We start from the raw sequence: 22474 nt of genomic DNA, 5'->3' as shown, positions 1-22474 counted from the left end.
GGAGTGTGTGTGCCAGGACTGCTGAGAACATGTCCAGACAAGCACACAACACGCTTTGCCAGAGAAAGGGTGTGAAAGCTTGTCTGTGTCCAATCCAAAACAGCAGTAGCCTAAACCAGGGGTTCCCAAACTTTTTCACTCAGGCTCCTCTTCCAGCATTGGGGAACACCCCCCGCGCGCCACATCTATTTCTATGGGCACAAGCACTGTTCATGACACAAACTGTTCACACCACTCTTGCTGGCGGAGAGAACATTTTGCAGGTTTAAAGCTTATTTCCTGCAATTCTATATATTATTCATTTTGTCATGGGGTGCAGAGAAAAGTTTACAGTCTTAAAGCTCATATCCTGCAATTCTACACATCCAGCCCTACTGGATGCCTCATCTGTTTATGCTGTTGACCACTCTTTAGCCTATTCATGTATGCCATACATTTACAGCAGGCAAAACCAGAGCAAACATGGATGCCAAACCCACTAACCCAGAGCATACACGTATGGAATGACAACAAACTACAGAGAGTGGAGTTGGCTGAAGCAGAAAACCAATCAGTGGTGATCAAGCACCAGCCACTCCAGTGCTTCTAGGGAAACGAGAAAGATCCAACAGTGTGTTCTCAGACTGACATGGTAGCGTGAGAGATGTGACATGTGGAATACAGAGGAGTCTGAGTCACAGTGGGCCATGGAAGGTTGTTTAAGGAAGGTCGCACACAAAATGTCTTGAAGGGAAACAGAGTCAACTGTCAGATACTATAAAGTGTCCTCACCTCAGTAGCAGCTATTCATAACTGTTTTTGGACAGACACTTACTCCTTCCATGACAACGCCTCATACTGCTTCTAAATAGAACACTGTCATGCTAGTTGTCACTCAAATGCTGTGTGTTTGGGTCCCATGACTGTTTCATTCCAGTATACTTCTCTCTCCAGTCAAACGCATGCTAGTTATCTAGCATGACTGAAAGAGAAAAGGGCTTGAAGCAACAGCAGGAGGCTGTCTCTTTTCAATAGCGTTTTTCTGTACACGCACGCCCTCTCTGACTTTGAATGGGGTGGAGGAGAACATTCCGGAATGACAGAAATAAAGTGTTTGGAGTGTATGGAATGTCTTCCCTGAGAAACAGGAATTCTGAGGGACTCCACCTACTGTCTCTAGACTAAATGGGAATTTCCCTGGGAACCAGACTGCGAACAGTACTGGAGGAGACCCAGAGCATCAAACTGAATTAAACTGAAATTAATAGAATATACATACATACTCATACACATTATTTTGGCACCACTAGTACCAAAGATTGTCAGAATTCCTGGCAGAATGTTACATTTTGTTTTGTTACCAACATGAGGAAGCATGACAACATCTGTAACTCAGCTAAGAGCCTCTTGTATTCACATATGCTGAGTCTGCAGTTCCATTGACTTACTGTACAGTAAGTAAATGGGAGAGTTTGTAGAGTAAATGCAAAAATGTAGCCTAGGTGATTATTTATTTACCTGTAGAAGGTCATCGCTGAGGACTTCTGTTTTCTCTGCTCTGTGGATGAGAAAACACAACAGGAGATAGATTAGGTTTGACAGCTACTGATTAGAGACACTTTGTATGTGCAAACACTGTCAATGCAATGAGGCCTTTCCAGGCAGACTAGATTCCACACAGTGCAGTAGAACAGGGTCAGGTATTATGGCCAGGCATCTCTCCATGTGAACCACTGCACTAGCCTGGTTACCAACCACACTGTTTGAACAGCATTATACAACACTACTATGGTACATTGTTGCCTTGGTGAGACAACAGGGAGTTGGTTGAAGCACAGACAGACTGGCACCCAGTCTAGAAAACCACATGAAAGCCCGACCGACAAATCGGTTGACAAATATTGTTGGCTGATATTAGCCTTGCACAGCAATATTTGTATCGGTCTTTATTCCACAGATAAAGAACAGATATTATATACATAGCATAAACAAACACGTCTGCTCATTTGCGGTCATTTTCTTAAATGTTCAATGGTTGGCACCCAAATGCTGAAGAGGGCACTCTACAAGCTGCTCATTGAACATCATTCAGCCCTAGGAACTTGAAAGTAGGCATGGTGGTTTGATGGTGAGTAGCTTGCCACAGCCAGCGTATTTGAAAAGGAAATAATCTAAAGTACACTTCACCAAGCAAGCAGCCCTGTCCTCATCACATTCTCACTTAAGGTTAGCTTAGCTATCTAGCCAGCAAGGTAGTTAGCTTAGCTAGCAAGCTAACAATCTGTGCTACTTATGTGACAACACTGGAATGGCGCCATAGTGAACACTCGGGTCTTCATTCAAAAATAACACTCTTACTGTCTGGGCCTATTATGTTAGCTAGTGAGCTTATTTAGTTAGTTTTTCGAAATATACAATCTGGAAAAAGCAAGACATCTCATTTAGGCCGTGCTTGCATTCATGATGAGATAGCTAGCTACCGTTAGCTACTAGCTATCTAAATTAGAACGTGTGACTAAAAACAGTGCAGCAAGCATTTGCCTGCATAAACGTTCAGTCATCAACGCATGCCATTCACCGTTGAAATTTATAGCCAATACATTTTGTATTGAATAACAGTGTAATGTACATATAGTTTCTGTACGAAAACATTGTCGTAATGAAAAGCTAGGGTGTACTTGTCATAACGTACTCTCATTGCAAGGTTGCCATAAAGTGTTTGTTTTCATGACCTTTAACTGCTGTAAATCCACTCAAGACAAAAGCTGACACCTAGTGGTGACATTACTAATTGCATGTTACTGCATTTCAATGTTTATTTGTGAACTTTTGAACTGTGCAGTTTCAGATTTACTTCGAGACAATGTTTAATTCATTCAGCCAGAACACTCCTCGTGGTACTTCTTATCCACTGCCATTGACAGACAAATCTTTAAGTGGTACCGAAAAAGGTAAACTAAACAAGTTTTGTATTTACTGTTGTATTTATTGAGGATATAGTTGCGTTTTGGTGGATATCATGTAAACTAGTATTGCAAGGTATACCGGTACCACGGTAATATCACGGTACCAAAACGTCATAAATCTTATAATACCAACATTTTAGAATACTGTAGTACCGTTTCATATGATGATAACATATTTTTCGGTCGTACCGATCTAAAGAAACTGCTGCCGCCCGTTATAAAATGTTAATAAAGTCAGTTTTGCTTAAGTTCAACTGAATTTATGAACAACAGCCACTACTATGCGCCGGTCCAATAATATCCACTTCACTTTCATGCGCATATCAACTCTGCCTAGAAGGTCACATCCCAGAGTCGCCTCTTCACTGTTGACGTTGAGATTCACCAACCAATATTTTGAAAGAGGAAGCAAAGTACTTTAAGCATATGTTATTTTGCGGGTACTATTTAATGAAGCTGCCAGTTGAGGACCTGTGAGGCGCCTGTTTCTCAAACTAGACACTCTTAATGTATTTGTTTGCTCAGTTGTGCACCGGGGCCTCCCAACTCCTCTTTCTATTCTGGTTAGAGCCAGTTTGCGCTGTTCTGTGAAGGGAGTAGTACACAGCGTTGTACGAGATCTTCAGTTTCTTGGCAATTTCTCGCATGGAATAGCCTTCATTTCTCAGAACAAGAATAGACTGACGAGTTTCAGAAGAAAGTTATTTGTTTCTGGCCATTTTGAGCCTGTAATCGAACCCACAAATCTGATGCTCCAGATACTCAACTAGTCTCAAGAAGGCCAGTTTTATTGCTTCTTTAATCAGCACAACCGTTTTCAGCTGTGCTAACATAATTGCAAAAGGGTTTTCTAATGAGCAATTAACCTTTTAAAATGATAAACTTGGATTAGCAAACACAACGTGCCATTGGAACACAGGACTGATGGTTGCTGATAAATGGGCCTCTTTACGCCTATGTAGATATTCCATTAAAAATCAGCCGTTTCCAGCTACATTTGCCATTTACAACATTAGCAATGTCTACACTGTATTTCTGTTCAATTTGATGTTATTTGGACAAAAATTAATGGACAAAAAAAATGCTTTTCTTTCGAAAACAAGGACATTTCTAAGTGACCCCAAACTTTTGAACGGTAGTGTATATAAATTATCCGTAATGGTGAGCAGGGATGCAGACCCTGATGAGTCTTTTGTTATACACTGAGTGTACAAAACATTAGGAACACCATCCTACTATTGCGTTGTGCCCCCTTTTGCCCTCAGAACAGCCTAAATTCATCAGGGCATGGACTCAACAAGGAGTCAAAAGCATTCCAGAGGGATGCTGGCCCATGTTGACTCCAATGCATCCCACAGTTGTGTCAAGTTGTCTGGATGTCCTTTGGGTGGTGGACTTTTCTTAATACACATTTGAAACTGTTGAGTGTGAAAAACCCAGCAGCGTTGCAGTTCTTGACACAATCAAACCGGTGCGCCTGGCACCTATCATCATACACCGTTCAAAGGTACTTAAATATTGTGTCTTGCCAATTCACCCTCTGAATGGCACACATACACAATCCATGTCTCAATTGTCTCAAGGCTTAAAAAGCCTACTTTAACCTGTCTCCTCCCCTTCATCTACACTGACTGAAGTGGATTTAACAGGTGGCATCAATAAGGGATCATAGCTTTCAACTGGATTCACCTGCTTAGTACATGGCATGGTGTTCCTAATGTTTTGTACACTCAGTGTATTTGTATCTTTATTACATTGGAGCAGCTCGCAGATACATTGTATACTTTAATTGCCTGTTATAAACATGGGCAGAGAAAACAGCTCAGCTCTAGCCTAAACAGTTCTAAAATACACCTATCATTCCAAAATCATGGTCCCCCCCTTTACTGCTTTAACAGCTTCCATGCTTCTGCGAAGGCTTTCCACTAGATGTTGGAACATTGCTGCGGGGACTTGCTTCCATTCAGCCACAAGAGCATTAGTGAAGTCGGGCACTGATGTTGGGCGATTAGGCCTGGCTCGCAGTCAGTGTTCCAATTCATCCAAAATGTGTTCAATGGGGTTGAGGTAAGGGATATGTGCAAGCCAGTCAAGTTCTTCCACACCGATCTCGACAAACCATTTCTGTATGAAACTCGCTTTGTGCACGGGGGCATTGTCATGCTGAAACAGGAAAGGGCCTTCCCATACTGTTGCCAGAAAGTTGGAAGCAGAGAATTGTCTAGAATGTCACTGTACTACAAAAGGAAAACCAGCCACGTCGCCGACACCGACGTCTCGCTTCCAGACAAGCTAAACACCTTCTTCGCCCACTTTGAGGATAACACAGTGCCACTGACGAGGCCCACTACCAAGGACTGTGGCCTCTCCTTCTCCGACGTGATTAAGACATTTAAGCATGTTAACCCCAGCAAGGCTGCCGGCCCAGACCTCTACCTTACCTGTCACCCTAGACCCACTTCAATTTGCTTACCACCCCAACAGATCCACAGACGATGCAATCGCCATCACACTGCCCTATCCCATCCGGACAAGAGGAATACCTATGTAAGAATGATGTTCATTGACTATAGCTCAGCATTCAACACCATTGTACCCTCCAAGCTCATCAACAAGCTCGAGGCCCTGGATCTGAACCCCGCCCTGTGCAACTGGGTCCTGGACTTCCTGACGGGCCGCCCCCAGGTGGTGAAGGTAGGAAACAACATCTCCACTTTGCTGATCCTCAACACTGGGGCCCCACAAGGGTGCGTGCTCAGCCCCCTCCTGTACTCCCTGTTCACCCATGACTGCGTGGCAAAGCACGCCTCCAACTCAATCATCAAGTTTGTAGACGACACAACAGTAGTAGGCTTGATTACCAACAATGACGAGACCGCCTACAGGGAGGAAGTGAGGACTCGGAGTGTGGTGCCAGGAAAATAACCTCTCACTCAACGTCAACAAAACAAAGGAGATGATCGTGGACTTCAGGAAACAGCAGAGGGTGCACCCCCCTATCCACATCGACGTGACCGCAGTGGAGAAGGTGGAAAGCTTCAAGTTCCTTGGCGTACACATCACTGACAAACTGAAATGGTCCACCCACGCAGACAGTGTGGTGAAGAACGCGCAACAGAGCCTCTTCAACCTCAGGAGGCTGAAGAAATTCAGCTTGGCACCTAAAACACTCACAAACTTTTACAGATGCACAATTGAGAGCATCCTGTCAGGCTGTATCACCACCTGGTACGGCAACTGCACCGCCCACAACCGCAGGGCTTTCCAGAGGGTGGTGCGGTCTGCCGAACGCATTATCAGGGGCAAACTACCTGCCCTCCAAGACACATACAGCACCCAATGTCACAGAAAGGCCAAAAAGATCATCAAGGACATCAACCACCCGAGCCACTGCCTGTTCACCCCGCTATCATCCAGAAGGCGAGGTCAGTACAGGTGCATCAAAGCTGGGACCGAGAGAATGAAAAACAGCTTCTATCTCAAGGCCATCAGACTGTTAAATAGCCATCACTAGCACATTAGAGGCTGCTGCTGCCTATTGAAATCACTGGCCACTTTAAGAAATGGAACACTAGTCACTTTAATCATGTTCACAGTCACTTTAATAATGTTTACATATCTTGCACTACTCATCTCATATGTATATTCTATAATATTCTACTGTATCTTAGTCCATGCCGCTCTGTCATTGCTTGTCCATATATGTATATTTTCTTAAATTCCATTCCTTACTAGTTTTGTGTGTATTAGGTATATGTCGTGAAATTGTTAGATATTACTTGTTCGATATTACTGCACTGTCGGAGCTAGAAACACAAGCATTTTGCTACACCCGCTATAACATCTGCTAAACACGTGTATGTGACAAATAAAATGTGATCTGTATGCTGTAGCGTTAAGATTTCCCTTCACTGGAACTAAGGGGCCTAGCCCGAAACATGAAAAACAGCCCCAGACCATTATTCCTCCTCTACTAAACTTTACAGTTGGCACTATGCATTTGGGCAGGTAGCGTTCTCCTGGCTTCCGCCAAACCCAGATTCGTCCGTCGGATTGCCAGATGGCAAAGCGTGATTCATCACTCCAGAGAACGCATTTCCACTGCTCCAGAGTCCAATGGCGGCGAGCTTTACACCTCTCCAGCCGACGCTTGGCATTGCGCATGGTTCTTAGGCTTGTGTGCGCCGATTTTATACACCCGTCAGCAAAGGTTGTGGCTGAAATAGCCAAATCCACTCATTTGAAGGGGTGTCCACAAACTTTTGGCCATGTAGTGTATATTAACAATATTACTGAGATTCCTTTTTTCTTTCTATCAGGATTTGTGCGCATTTTATATAACTTAACAAACCATGTCGTGGGCCATTTAAACTAATCCCGGGTCGCTAATTATTGGTTTGACAACAAACAACTTTGTTCAGTCATGTTACCTAGCTAGCCAACAACCTGCTAACTGGACAGTAGGTGCAGGCAAATTTGATTGGCACAGGAAGAAAGACAAAGGGTATGCCGCTCATGAGATGTGCTTCAAAAGGTAGGATTCATATAGGCCTAATGTAAGCCTAAACTATGTAAAAAAATCTCTCTGGTGTTCCTTCAATTCTGTTTGGTGCCTAACGTTGGGCAGTGTGTGTGTGTGTGTGTGTGTGTTAACTGAAGAGTTTCATGCAGTGTTTTCCCTTACTGCTACAATGACATGCAGATCATTATGCATGTATATTCCTTCCTCCCATTCCTCCAGCCAAATCAGTTAGGCCTTTGCAAATATGAGCAAATCAACCATTCTATGCTGTCCGTACCATAACCCCACCATGGGGCACTCTGTTCACAACATTGACATCAGCAAACCACTCGCCCTCATGACGGCATACACGTGGTCTGCGGTTGTGAGGCCAGTTGGACGTACTGCCAAATTCTCTCAAACGACGTTGGAGGCGGCTTAACATTCAATATCTGGCAATAGCTCTGGTGGAAATTCCTGCAGTCAGCATGCCAATGGCACACTCCCTCAAAACTTGAGACATCTGTGGCATTGTGTTCTGTGACAAAATTGCACATTTTAGAGTGGCCTTTCATTGTCCCCAGCACAAGTTGCACCTGTGTAATGATCATGCTGTTTAATCAGCTTCTTTATTTGCCACACCTGTCAGGTGGATTGATTATCTTGGCAAAGGAGATATGCTCACTATAAGGGATGTAAACAAATTTGTGCATAACATCTTTGAGAAATATGCTTTTTGTGCATATGGAAACTTTCTGAGATCTTTTATTTCAGCTCATGAAACATGGGACCAACACTTTACATGTTGAGTTTATATTTTTGTTTAGTGTAGTTAAGAAATCATCATTTAGAGTATCTATTAAGTCCTTTGGAGCACAATGTGTACTTTTCAAAAAAAAAAAATCATTCCACCTCCCAAAAAAACTTTACAAAATAATAATAATAGGCAGATACTGTACCACACAGATATCAGTCACACAGAGAGATGGGTGGCCAACAGCAGACCCCCAGCCTCGTCTGAGTCTAGCCTTCAGTAGCCGGTAGGCAACAACACATCTGCCACGCTGACCATCAACACAGGGGCCCTCAGGGGTGTGTGCTTAGTCCCCTCCTGTACTCCCTGTTCACCCACGACTGTTTGCTGACGACAGGACAGATTCATTCGGGAAGCATCAAAGGGGAAAGGGAAGGAGGTGAAAGAGGAACATGAGTGATTAAAAATATATATATATAATGTCTTGTGAATACATGCCCACTAAGCTTGAGTATTTATCAAAACTATTTTCATTTTAGCTGTTTATGTAGTGTATCAACACCTTACATAATGTATGGAGTCAATATGAAACAAAAAATATGTCAAGACCCATCTCAATATCACATGTTGTGGATAATACTTAAGATATGAATTCATTAACATGTGTAACATGGAATGTCAATAGAATTGTGCAGACAGTCACAATAATTAAGGTATTTTCTTATTTGAAATAGAATAACGCCAACATATGTTTTTTTACAAGAAACTCACCTATCAGCAATAAAAAAATGAAAGGCTTGGGATGGGTTAACATTCTCCTCAATATCCAGAGGAGTATCAATTCTCATTGATAAAAAAAGTCCCATTTACATCAACAGAAATTATTACAGACCCAAATGGACATTTTATAATGGTAAAAGGAAACCTGGCACAAGAAAAAGTAACTTTACTGAATTGCTATTGCCCAAATGAAGATGACCCAAAGTTCATTAACGACCTTATACTAAAACTCTCTCAATGTAACCAGAATATTATATGGGGGGGGGATTTTAACTGTGTGCGGGATGCAATTCTAGACATCATCAACTAAACGATATCCTCTTCCTAACATGTCTAAGGTATTAAACCACAACAAAGAGATGGGTCTATGTGAACTGTGGAGATATAAAAACATCCAACTGAAAGAGAATACTGCTATTACTCATGTCCACAACTCATATTCAAGAATTGACTTTTTTTATTGTAAACTTTTCTTTAATTGACTGTGTTTCTGAATGTAAACACCTTCCTAGAATAATTATGGGCCATAGCCCATTGTCCTTCATGTTTAAGTTCATGTTTAAGTTCAAACCTAACAAAGACATAGCAATTCAACACAATGTTACTTGGAGATAAAGAGTTTACCTCATATCAACACACAGATCTACATTTAATTTACAAAAACATGACTTTAATGAAGTATGCTGAACTGTTGTCTGTTGGGTTCCCCAACTGGTGGCCCGCGGGTGGTTGTATTTGGCTCCCCAAGTTTGAGCAAAAAATAAATACATAAATAAATATTTTACAAAGAAAAGGGACATAAAAGATTGTAAAAACTCCAGGAAATCAGGTCCAATTGATTTACATTTTGGAAATCTGTTCCCAAGTATTCCTACGCATAATAGAGAGACGTGATCGTATACAAATGTAAGTAAGGTTTGAAATTATTGTGTTTCAGTAAAATTTGCAGTCTACAGTTGATCTGTAATTATTTTCCCGCCCACCGACCATCCGCTCAAGAACCAAAAAAAACTACAATCGGCCCATATCTAGTTGATGATCCCTGTCTTAAAGCATATATGAGAGGTTGTATCATGTCGTACTCTTCACATAAGAAAAATAAGATCAATAGAAAATGTGAAATACTAGAAAAGAGAATCCACGACTTAGAAAGAAAACACAACTTAGATAGAAATGTTGACACCCTTCAACAGCTGAACACTTTGAATCTTGAATATAACGTAACAAAAACCCACTCTGCAGAGATTGCTGCCCTGATATCCAAATAACAATATCTTGAGCAAGGTGAAAGTGCGGGGAAAATTCTTGCTTGACAAATTAAGAAAGAGGAACGTACCATATACAGCATTAAAAACCCAGATATTAGTATAACAATGGATCCTCCTGAAATTAACTTAGTCTTTAAACATTTAATCAAACTGTATCAATCCAAAAACAAAAGTTCAAAGAGATAGACGATGTCCTTAATAAGGCCAATTTTAAGTGAGCCAGAGAAAATGTATATGGATAGAAACATTTCCCTAGGTGAGCTGGTGGAGGCCATTAAGTCCACAAAATGGGAAATCTCCTGGTAATGATGGATTCCCAGTGGAATTTGATAGAAATCCCAAATTACTAAAGCATATGTTACTAATGCTCACAGCAGCTCTAGAGAAAAATGGACTTCCCCAATCGCTATGTTTGACTACAACAAACCTACTTAAAAAGAAAGATAAGGATCCATTGTCATGTGGATCTTTCCGCCCAGTATCACTTTTGAATGTGGATTACAAAATCATTGTTATGGTATTGGCTTTTCACATAGAAATAGTAATACAAAAGTTGATTCACTTAGATCAGACAGGCTTCATACAGAATAGGACGGTCTTCAGACAATCTCCGCCGATTTTTCAATAAAATCCATCCTACCAGGAACTTGAATGTTCCAAAAGTGCCAGTATCATTAGATGCTGAAAAAGCATTCGATAGGGTGGAATGGGCATATGTGACCCGTTTCAGGAAGCTAGGCGTATGTCGCACGTGACTACTTTACAGGAGAGGCATTTGAACGTAAATATTTGTTTTTTTATCAAAAAACATTTTGGTAGAAATGCCTCCTGGAACATGTGAACTTTCATGTGCCTTAATAACAAACGTGTATGCCATCTGTAAATACAAATAACAATTTTAAAAATTACGAGCCTAGTTGGTTTAGCCACGGAAAAAGACAGGAACCTTCCCACTAACCATGACTGGCTGAGATAACGGTTGAGCTGGACGAGTTCGGATTGGTCTGCCATGTAGCATGCTTCGGTCTATAACATGAGCTGCTGAGTATGCGTAGATAATCCTTGCTACCGTGGCCCTTTTGAAAGATTTCAGGTAGTAGAACTGCAAACGTGTTGTTCTCCACTTTCTGGAGGACAGAGTTTTGAAATCAGTGGAATGCACCGTGGAATAAGAGTATGATAGCTAAGGAGAAAATTCTGGTGTTCGATTACAAATATGCAGAGGGAGTCGAAAAGAGAACACACAGAAGGCTGTTGTGTAAAACCTTTCTCTGGATTACATCTTCAAACTAAGGGCAACCATGGCATCGTGACAGAGGGAGAAGCGTTCATCCACCTATACAGGTAAGAGTCTAGCTAGCTACATTTTCAGATATTATACGTTTCCAATTTTGTCAGATATCAATTTGCATAAGTATTCAGTCCCTTTACTCAGTACTTTGTTGCACCTTTGGAAGCGATTACACCCTGGAGTCTTGCGTATGACGCTACAAGCTTGACACATCTGTATTTGGGGAGTTTCTCCCATTCTTCTCTGCAGATCCTCTCAAGCTCTGTCAGGTTGGATGGGGAGCGTCACCGCACAGCTATTTTCAGGTCTCTCCAGAGATGTTCGATCGGGTTCAAGTCCGGGCTTTGGCTGGGCCACTCAAGGACATTCAGAGACTTGTCCCGAAGCCACTTCTGCGTTGACTTGGCTGTGTACTTAAGGTAATTGTTCCTGTTAAAAATGTGAACATTCGCCCCCAGTCTGGGGTCCTGAGCGCTCTGGAGCAGGTTTTCATCAAGGATCTCTCTGTACTTTGCTCCGTTCATCTTTCCCTCGATCCTGACTAGTCTCCCAGTCCATGCCGCTGAAAAACATCCCCACAGCATGATGCTGCCACCACCATGCTTCACCGTAGGGATGGTGCCAGGTTTCCTTCAGACGTGACGCTTGGCATTAAGGCCACAGAGTTCAATCTTGGTTTCATCAGACCAGAGAATCTTGTTTCTCATGGTCTGAGAGTCCTTTAGGTGCCTTTTGGCAAACTCCAAACGGCTGTCATGTGCCTTTTACTGAGGAGTGACTTCCACCTGACCACTCTACCATAAAGGCCTGATTGGTGGAGTGCTGCAGAGATGGTTGACCTTCTGGAAGGTTCTCCCATCTCCACAGAGGAACTCTGGAGCTCTGTCAGAGTGACCATCGGGTTCTTGGTCACCTCCCTGACCAAGGCCCTTCACCCCTGATTGCTCAGTTTGGCCGGGCGGCCAGCTCTAGGAAGAGTCTTGGTGATTCCAAACTTCTTCCATGTAAGAATGATGGATGCCACTGTGTTCTTGGGGACATTCAATGCTGCAGACATTTTTTGGTACCCTCCCCCAGATCTGTGCCTCCACACAATCCTGTCTTGGAGCTCTACGGACAATTCCTTTGACCTCATGGCTTGGTTTTTGCACTGTCAACTGTGGGACCTTTTATAGACAGGTGTGTGCCTTTCCAAATCATGTCCAATCAATTGAATTTACCACAGATGGCCTCCAATCAAGTTGTAGAAACATCAAGGATGATCAATGGAAACAGGATGCACCGGAGCTCAATTTCAAGTACTCCGTTTTTTATTTTTAATACATTTACAAAAGTGTCTCAAAACCTGTTTTCGCTTTGTCATTATGGGGTATAGTGTGTAGAGTGATGAGGCTTTTTTTTATTTAATCCATTTTAGAATAAGGCTGTAATGTAACAGAATCTGGAAAAGGGGAAGGGGTCTGAATACTTTCCGAATGAACTGTATCCATATAAAAAATTTAATATATACAGTACCAGTAAAAAGTTTGGACACACCTACTCATTGAAGGGTTTTTCTGTGAAGACATCAAAACTATGAAATAACACATATGGAATCATGTAGTAACCAAAAAATAGTTAAAACAAATCATAATATTTTATATTTGAGATTCTTCAAAGTAGCCACCCTTTGCCTTGACAGCTTTGCACACTCTTGGCATTCTCTCAACCAGCGTCATGAGGTAGGTCACCTGGAATGCATTTCAATTAACAGGTGTGCCTTGTTAAAAGTTAATTTGTCAAATTTATTTCCTTCTTAATGTGTTTGAGCCAATCAGTTGTGTTGTGACAAGGCAAGGGGATATACAGAAGATAGCCCTATTTGGTAAAAGACCAAGTCCATATTATGGCAAGAACAGCTCAAATAAGCAAAGAGAAACGACAGTCCATCATTACTTTAAGACAAGAAGGTCAGTCAATCTGGAAAATTTCAAAAACCATCAAGCGCTATAATGAAACTGGCTGAGAACCGCCACAGGAAAGGAAGACCCAGAGTTACCTCTGCTGCAGAGGATAAGTTAATTAGAATTAACTGCACCTAAGATTGCATTCCAAAGAAATGCTTCAGAGTTCAAGTAACAGACATCAACAGTTCAGAGGAGACTGCGTGAATCAGGCCTTCATGGCCGAATTGCTGCAAAGAAACCACTACTAAAGGACACCAATAATAAGAAGAGACTTGCTTGGGCCAAGAAACACGAGCAATGGACATTAGACCGGTGGAAATCTCTCCTTTTGTCATATTAGTCCAAATTTGAGATTTTTGGTTCCAACCGCAGTGTCTTTGTGAGACGCAGAGTATGTGAACGGATGACCTCCGCAGGTGGTGTGATGGTGCTTTGCTGGTGACACTGTCTGTGATTTATTTAGAATTCAAAAGGCACACTTAACCAGCTTGGCTACCACAGCATTCTGCAGCGATACGCCATCCCATCTGGTTTGGGCTTAGTGGGACTATCATTTATTTTGCAACAGGACAATGACCCAACACACCTCCAGGCTGTGTAAGGGCTATTTGACCAAGGAGAGTGATTGAGTGCTGCATCAGATGACCTGGCCTCCACAATCACCCGACCTCAACCAAATTGAGAGGGTTATGGATGAGTTGGACCGCAGAGTGAAGGAAAAGCAGCCAACAAGTGCTCAGCATGTGTGGGAACTCCAAGACTGTTGGAAAAGCATTCCAGATGACTACCTTATGAAGCTGGTTGAGAGAATGCCAAGAGTGTGCAAAGCTGTCATCAAGGCAAAAGGTGGCTATTTGAAGAATCTCAAATCTCAAATATATTTGTTGAACACTTTTTTGGTTACTACATGATTCCATTTGCGTTATTTCATAGTTTTGATGTTGTCACTTTTATTGTACAATGTAGAAAATAGTACAAATAAAGAAAAACCCTTGAATGAGTAGGTGTGTCCAAACTTTTGACTGGTGTATACATGTTTGCTGACGATACGACGTAGTAGGACTGAACACAGACGATGATGAGGCAGCCTACAGAGACGCAGTCAGAGACCTGGCAGTGTGGTGCCAGGACAACAACCTCTCCTTCAACGTCAGTAAGACAAAGGAGCTGATCGTGGACTGCAGGAAATGGAGGGGCGCGCACTCCCCCATCCACATTGTTGGGGCTATAGTGGAGCGGGTCGAGAGCCTCAAGTTCCCGTGTCCACATCACTAAGGAATTAACATGGTACACACACACACAGTTCCGAAGAGGGCACCACGACAACTCCTCTTCCCCCTCAGGAGGCTGAAAAGATTTAGCATGGGCCCTTAGATCCTCAAAAAGTTACACAGCTGCACCATTGAGAGCATCTTGACTGGCTGCATCAACTGCAAGGCACCCAACCGCAAGGTGCTACAGAGGGTGGTGAGTATGGCCCAGTACATCACTGGGGCCAAGCTCCCTGCCATCCAGGACCTCTATACCAGGCGGTGTCAGAGGAAGGCTCAAAAAATTGTGAAAGACTCCAGCCACAGACTGTTCTCTCTGCTACCGCATGGCAAGCGGTACCAGTGCATCAAGTCTGGAACAACAGGACCCTGAACAGCTTCTACCCCCAAGCCATAAGACTGCTAAACAAGACTGCTAAATAACTAATCAAATGACTACCTGCATTTACCCTTTTTTACACTAACTCTCTTGCACGGACTATTCGCACACACTGGACTCTACCTCAACATACTTACACCCCAACACACACATATAACATGTGCACACATGCATACTTTCGCCACACACACACACACCACATATGCTGCTGCTACGGTCTATCCTGTTGCATAGTCACTTTACCCCTACTTATATGTACAGCTACCTCAATGACCTCGTACTCACCTGTATATAGCCATGTTATTTTTACTAGTTTTTGTTATTCACTGTATTTATTCCTTGTGTCACTATTTCTATTTTTTATAGAAATGGCTTTATCTTCAACTCTGCATTGTTGGAAACAGACCTGTAAGTAAGCATTTCACTGTTAGTCTACACATGTTTACGAAGCATGTGACATAACATTTGATTTGTTTTTTTTGTTGAGACTGACAGGGGTAAGGGGTTCTTCAGGTCCACTTTCCCAGGGCCAGACCAGCCCTACATGCCTCCACGTGTCTGCCTTCCTTTACCCACGGGCCCAGGTCTATTAATAGTCAACATAGTGAGGGTCAGACAGATTAGATTAACTTAAAGGGAGAGGAGAAAATACTGGCTGAGCTCAAATAGTTAATCAATACCCTCAGCATGGCGCTTAAGCATAGCACACAGGAGGGGAGCTGACTGTTACAGTTGCCATGGACGACACTGATACTACTGTAGGATTATCCGAGTCACTGAGGGAGTTCTATTAACCTGAGCTGCGGTGTACCGATCTATGGCCCGTGACGTGAACGGGCAAATGCGGTGAGGGAGGAGCACCCTTCTTAAATCAAACAGTAATCTGCACTGCTCAGTCATGTTGTCAACAAGGCAACATCTCTTTCCCATAAAATATACACTACATGACCAAAGGTATGTGGACACCTGCTCTTCGAACATCTCATTCCAAAATCATGGGCATTAATATGGAGTTGGTCCCCCCTTGGCTGCTATAACAGCCTCCACTCTTCTATGAAGGCATTCCACTAGATGTTGGAACATTGCTGCGGGGACTTGCTTCCATTCAGCCACAAGAGCATTAGTGAGGTCGGGCACTGATGTTGGCCGATTAGGCCTGGCTTGCAGTCGGCGTTCCATTTCATACCAAAGGTGTTCGATGGGGTTGAGGTTAGGGCTCTGTGCAGGCCAGTCAAGTTCTTCCACACCTGTCAACAAACCATCTCTGTATGGACCTCGCTTTGTGCACAGGGGCATTGTCATGCTGAAACAGGAAAGGGCCTTCCCCAAACTGTAGCCACAAAGTTGGAAGCACAGAATAATTGAGAATGTCATTGTATGCTGTATCGTTAAGATTTCCCTTCACTGGAACTAAGGGGCCTAGCCCGAACAATGAAAAACAGCCTCAGACCATTATTCCTCCTCCACCAAACTTTACAGTTGGCATTATGCATTGAGGCAGGTAGCATTCTCCTGGCATCCGCCAAACACACATCGTCCGTCGTACTGCCAGATGGTGAAGCGTGATTCATCACTCCAGGGAACGTGTTTCCACTGCTCCAGTCCAATGGCGGCGAGCTTTACACCACTCCAGCCGACGCTTGGCATTTCGCATGGTGATCTTAGGCTTGTGTGCGGCTGCTCGGCCATGGAAACTAATTTCATGAAGCTCCTGACGAACAGTTATTGTGCTGACATTGCTTCCAGAGGCAGTTTGGAACTCGGTAGTGAGTGTTGCAACAGAGGACAGACGATTTTTACAGACAACGCGCTTCAGCACTTGGCGGTCCCGTTCAATGAGCTTGTGTGGCCTAACACTTCACGACTCAGCCGGTGTTCCTCCTAGACGTTTCCACTTCACAATAACCGCACTTACAGTTGACCGGGGCAGCTCTAGCAGGGCAAAAATTTGACCAACTGACTTGTTGGAAAGGTGGCATCCTATGACGGTACCACGTTGAAAGTCACTGAGCTCTTCAGTAAGGCAATTCTACTGCCAATGTTTGTCTATGGAGATTGCATGGCAGTGTGCTCGATTTTATACACCTTTCAGCAACAGGGGTGGCTGAAATAGCCGAATCCACTAATTTGAAGGGGTGTACACATACTTTTGTATATATAGTGTATGTTCGAATTTTCTAGTTTTCATTGGGAAGGCAGATAAAGGATTATCAAAAGCAATCACTTTTGCATGTGAAAACATAGAATCCACTCCTACGTGGTGCTTAATCTAGCCTACATCACTTTTGTTTTGAGCAGACTTCGACGCAGGCTTTATCTGGCCCGGGTTACCCAGTGGGAGGAGTTTGCACTGGGTGAAAAGTGATTGCATTCATTTTGGAACCGGGCTGCCTCCCGGGCGTGAGCCAGGTGCCCTGTTCAAAGCCAATGGTGAAGTTGGCGCAAAACAAAAGTGACACAGCCTAGGCTAGATTAAGCATGTGGAGTAATGAGTAGGATTCTGTCATTCAATATCTCAGCAAAGAGGGGGTGTAATATTGCACGTGACCAACATGTTGAAAATGGTGCTTTCACACAAGACTCCATAGTCCATTCCCTCTTTCCCTGCACCCCCCTCCCCCATGCCTTTCTATTCCTCCTACAAGTAACGTAACCTGTTTTGTAGCTTGTAACTATTGCCCTTGCCAACTGGTCCTGGTACAGTTTCACTGTTAAGATCATACTGCTTAGGTTAGGGCTGATGTACAGAGAAAAAATTCTAGAGGTTAAATAGCAGACAGTCAGTAACTGGAGCCCTAAACTCAGCAGAGTCCCTCATCTCCTCCAAAAACTGGGCTCTGTGCACTATAGTAACCTCGTGACAGTGGTGGACAGCTGCTTCCAATTACAACCCAGAGAGAGACTGGGGTGAGAGAGAGAGAGAGAGAGAGAGAGAGAGAGAGAGAGAGAGAGAGAGAGAGAGAGAGGGGGGGGAGAGAGAGAGAGAGAGAGAGAGAGAAGCTGGGGGAGAGAGAGAGAGAGAGAGGCTGGGGGAGAGAGAGAGAGAGAGAGGCTGGGGGAGAGAGAGAGAGAGAGAGGCTGGGGGAGAGAGAGAGAGAGAGAGAGAGGCTGGGGGAGGGAGAGAGAGAGAGAGAGAGGCTGGGGGAGAGAGAGAGAGAGAGAGAGAGAAGCTGGGGGAGAGAGAGAGAGAGGCTGGGGGAGAGAGAGAGAGAGAGGCTGGGGGAGAGAGAGAGAGAGAGAGGCTGGGGGAGGGAGAGAGAGAGAGGCTGGGGGAGAGAGAGAGAGAGAGAGGCTGGGGGAGAGAGAGAGAGAGGCTGGGGGAGAGAGAGAGAGAGAGAGAGGCTGGGGGAGAGAGAGAGAGAGAGAGAGAGCTGGGGGAGAGAGAGAGAGAGAGAGAGAGAGGCTGGGGGGAGAGAGAGAGAGAGAGAGAGGCTGGGGGGAGAGAGAGAGAGAGAGAGGCTGGGGGAGAGAGAGAGAGAAAGAGAGGCTGGGGGAGAGAGAGAGAGAGGGGCTGGGGGAGAGAGAGAGAGAGAGAGAGAGAGAGAGAAAGGGAGAGAGGCTGGGGGAGAGAGAGAGAGAAAAATAGGAATAAAAGAGAGATGGAGGATAAGAGAGAGATAAGGAGGCAGAAAGAGAAGGAGAAAGAGGCTGTGAGCCAAGCCCCAAAACCAAATCCAGCGAGGATTCAAGTCGAGAAGTTTTCTGGAGGAGTGCCTGAAGCCAAGCATCCTGGTGAGGTCACATGAAGAGTGTGGACGTTCAACCTCAGAAAACAGAAGACATTGGCTGCGTTCCAAATGACAAAAGTAGTGCACTAATAGGGTGCCATTTGGGACATAGATGGTTCCAGCAGCAGCAGGCAGCTAGGGCCAGGGGGGACATATGAGACTCACATCACTCACCACATCTACAGCACTCCAGAGAGAAACACACTTTAAAACATATTACTAAACCACAGGTCAGAATCTCTCTAGCCGTCTCCTCTTTATTGCATGTGTTATATAACAGTTCAGAGTGCATGGAATGCGTCTGCATGGAATTATTGACTCGGAGCAACAATCAATTATATTTACATGGTTATTTGGTATATAAACAAAGATGAGTAGCAGTAGACTATATCCAACAACATAAAAGCCACTCGCTCATCCAGACAAATTAAACTGCGTCACTAAAAACAAAAATAGACCTAGTATAATGTCCCAGCCCAGGCGCAACAAACAACAAAACAACAATTGTTTAGCCTCTCTCAGCTGACCTGGGCTATCAAAGTGAATGGAGCTGACTGACTACACCAGGCTTTGTAGAACTGTGTCAGTCACCACGAGGTAGCTTTGTGACCTAGCTAGCTATAGCTACAACAGTTACTTGGATCACTGAACAACATAGCAGTTAGGCTACACCCTGCCACCAGCCTAAGAATGATCCCCATAGCAACGTGCTATCGGAGAGGGTAAATGAATACTCTATCCGGTTCTTACAATAGAGGGGATGTTGCTGGCCTTTTCAACACTCAATCAGTTTGGAGAAGAGGTTGAGTTTGTCATGTTAGCAACAGTTGGCAGTTCAGGGCTCACAAGATAATGGATATTGGATACAGATCAAACGATAGAACTTGTGCACAACTGAATACTTACAGGTGTGAAGTAGCCTACTGTTGCCGTCTGGTTTCATAGCCAAGGGGCAATGTTTTGCGGTGGTGCGATTTTTTCGTCGACAAGGGGGGTCTTCTAATACAGGACTAGTAAAAGCCCAGTGCACTACTTCTGTGAAGATTCATTTTAATTTTAAGATTTTTATTAATTTTTGTATATTATTCTGATTTTTCAGGGGGTGCTGCAGCATCCTCAGCATCCCTACTTCCCACGGTTATGTCTGGTTTTACAAGGAGATGTTGTGCAGCTGAGCCCACTTCTGACCCGTCAATTTCAGTGTTACATGGACCTACCACAGAGACGACCTACCACAGAGACACCCAACCCTTTGAGAAACTAAGGAACTGAAGAATTACTCCCGAGTGGCGCAGTGGTCTAAGGCAAAGCATCGCAGTGCTAGCTGTGCCACTAGATATCCTGGTTCGAATCCAGGCTCTGTCGTAGCCGGCCGCGACCGGGAGACCCATGGGGCGGCGCACAATTGGCCCAGCGTCGTCTAGGGTAGGGGAGGGAATGGCCGGCAGGGGATGTAGCTCAGCTGGTAGAGCATGGCGTTTGCAACGCCAGGGTTGTGGGTTCGTTTCCCACGGGGGGTATAAAAAAAAAATAAATAAAAAAAAAAAATAATAATGTATGCACTAACTGTAAGTCGCTCTGGATAAGAGCGTCTGCTAAATGACTAAAATGTAAACGTAAATGTAAGAATGTCCTGGGGTTTTAAACAACTTACTGTGCTGAGATGTACAACCTGTCTGACACAAACTGTGGCTAGATTAGTTCCTCAATCCTCCTAACACTCTGCTGGAACAGGCCCTGCCTTATCATTTTACATTTTAGTCATTTAGCAGACGCTCTTATCCAGAGCGACTTACAGTTAGTGAGTGCATACATTTCTTTTTTCTTTTTTTTATACTGGCCCCCTGTGGGAATCGAACCCACAACCCTGGCGTTGCAAGCGCCATGCTCTACCAACTGAGCTACACGGGGCCTATCATCACCAGATCTAATCACACTAGTATCAGCACAGAGTTACCTCACCAGGTTCTGTCTGTCTGAAGCCTACCACAACTTGGGAGCTCAAATCAAGAAACAAGAGTAGGCAAGGATTCACATTCACATCCTCTTCTACAAAGGTACTTCTCTAGCGTTCGTCACGCCAGAAACAGCACTTCTCTGGGAGGCCATTTCCTGTTTGGAGAAGAATAAGGAGAGATTTCCTCTGAGTGGCTGACTGCTGAACACAGCGTTCTGCTCCGGCACAATCACAGGAACAGGCTAAAGGCCCTTGTCTATCACACACATTCATTCTCACATGCACGCTTGTAGCTCGCACACTCCCACAGGTCTGCTTTCTGCATCACACACACACTCTCCTGATTTAATGTTAGTGAAATACAGTGAGGAAATGATGAGTATTCCAGCAGTCCTGTCTGTTGACCCTGAGCCAGTGGCACAGCGCTGAAGGTACATTAAGGGGATACTCTGAGCACTCTCAGGATACGGTTACACTCAAATAAACAAGCCAGGATTATCTGGGTATGGCAACTTGGATGCCTCTCTATGCTAACTACTCTGCCATTCAAAAAAATATGCCAATTGGACAAAAAGTACAGAGTAGCTTAGAGTTGCAGATATTTTCTAGAATTAGAGCTAGGCCCTATGAACATTGTTTCTCCCCATAGAATTGGAATTTGTAGAACGGATGGACATTCCAATTCAAAGCTATGTTCCATTCCACATGTGGCATTCTAGGTGACTTTTGATACTTAGACCAGAGCAGAGCAAGATTCCCCAGTCTGAGATGTTATCTTGGCTGTGTCTCAAAACTCTTCAATTGCTTCCTTTCCTAGTCATCTTTTCTCCATCAGCACTGAAAGGACTGGATAGGTTCCCAACTTGTTCTTTCACCTATCATTATGTTCTGCCAGATCAGAGATCATGGAGGTAGGAACATGAAGCTAGTTAAAACTATCAGAGCTACAACCGTTGAGTGTTGTGCAATGTGTATCATCTCTGGTCACGTGTTCACTCAGAGCATACAGAGAAGCCAAGGAGAGGCCCTACCTTCCGTACCATCCCGTGCTGGGCTCTCCCCTAGCCCATAGCTAAAAGTTATATTCATACTCCCACGCAGCACCCCTCACATTACACCCTCACGTAATGATAACAGGCCAGGGCCCGGTTTCCCGATAGAGATGGAATTTAGGCTTATGATTGTTTTAACGATGCATCTTTCCTACAAAGGCCGAAAATGTAACATGCATTACCCAAAACACCATGCAGAGAGAACGGTAGCTAAGTGCGTCGTTAGAGAATATGTCGATACCGATAGGATCAAAAGAAAGGGAGTGCTACTCTCTGATCAGCTTTCTCGCTTCAAATCTTTCCTTAACATTATAATTATTTCACAATACTGATGACGGATCAGCTCCTAGAAAAATATTACCACCTATGGCTGCAAATATTGAGGCGGCTTATTCTAACGCTTACCCAATAAAAATTCACTAAATCACAGATTTGCCACATCATTGCGCACATGTAAGGCTACACATCATGAAATACATTGAGACAAATTAGATAGTGGCCTACAAGTAGCCAAATAACACTCAATTGATTGAACATTAAATGTATTTCAATATGATTGAAATAGGCCTATAGCCTACGGTTTATATTTTAATGCAGTCATC

At 43.8% G+C, this 22474-nt stretch overlaps 1 protein-coding gene across 1 annotated transcript in view; it reads right to left on the bottom strand.

The window, feature by feature from the left end:
* The window catches only part of LOC121547497 (rho GTPase-activating protein 17), a 68196-nt gene that overhangs the window by 42507 nt on the left and 3215 nt on the right, over positions 1–22474 (bottom strand). The window contains 1 exon segment of the mRNA XM_041858814.2: positions 1498–1537. Coding sequence (XP_041714748.2) covers positions 1498–1537 — 40 coding nt within the window.

The sequence above is a fragment of the Coregonus clupeaformis genome, chromosome 31 (genome assembly GCF_020615455.1).
Source record: "Coregonus clupeaformis isolate EN_2021a chromosome 31, ASM2061545v1, whole genome shotgun sequence".
Taxonomy (NCBI): domain Eukaryota; kingdom Metazoa; phylum Chordata; class Actinopteri; order Salmoniformes; family Salmonidae; genus Coregonus; species Coregonus clupeaformis.
The sequence above is the reverse complement of the archived record's forward strand: the minus strand, read 5'-3'. Positions and strand labels throughout refer to the sequence as shown.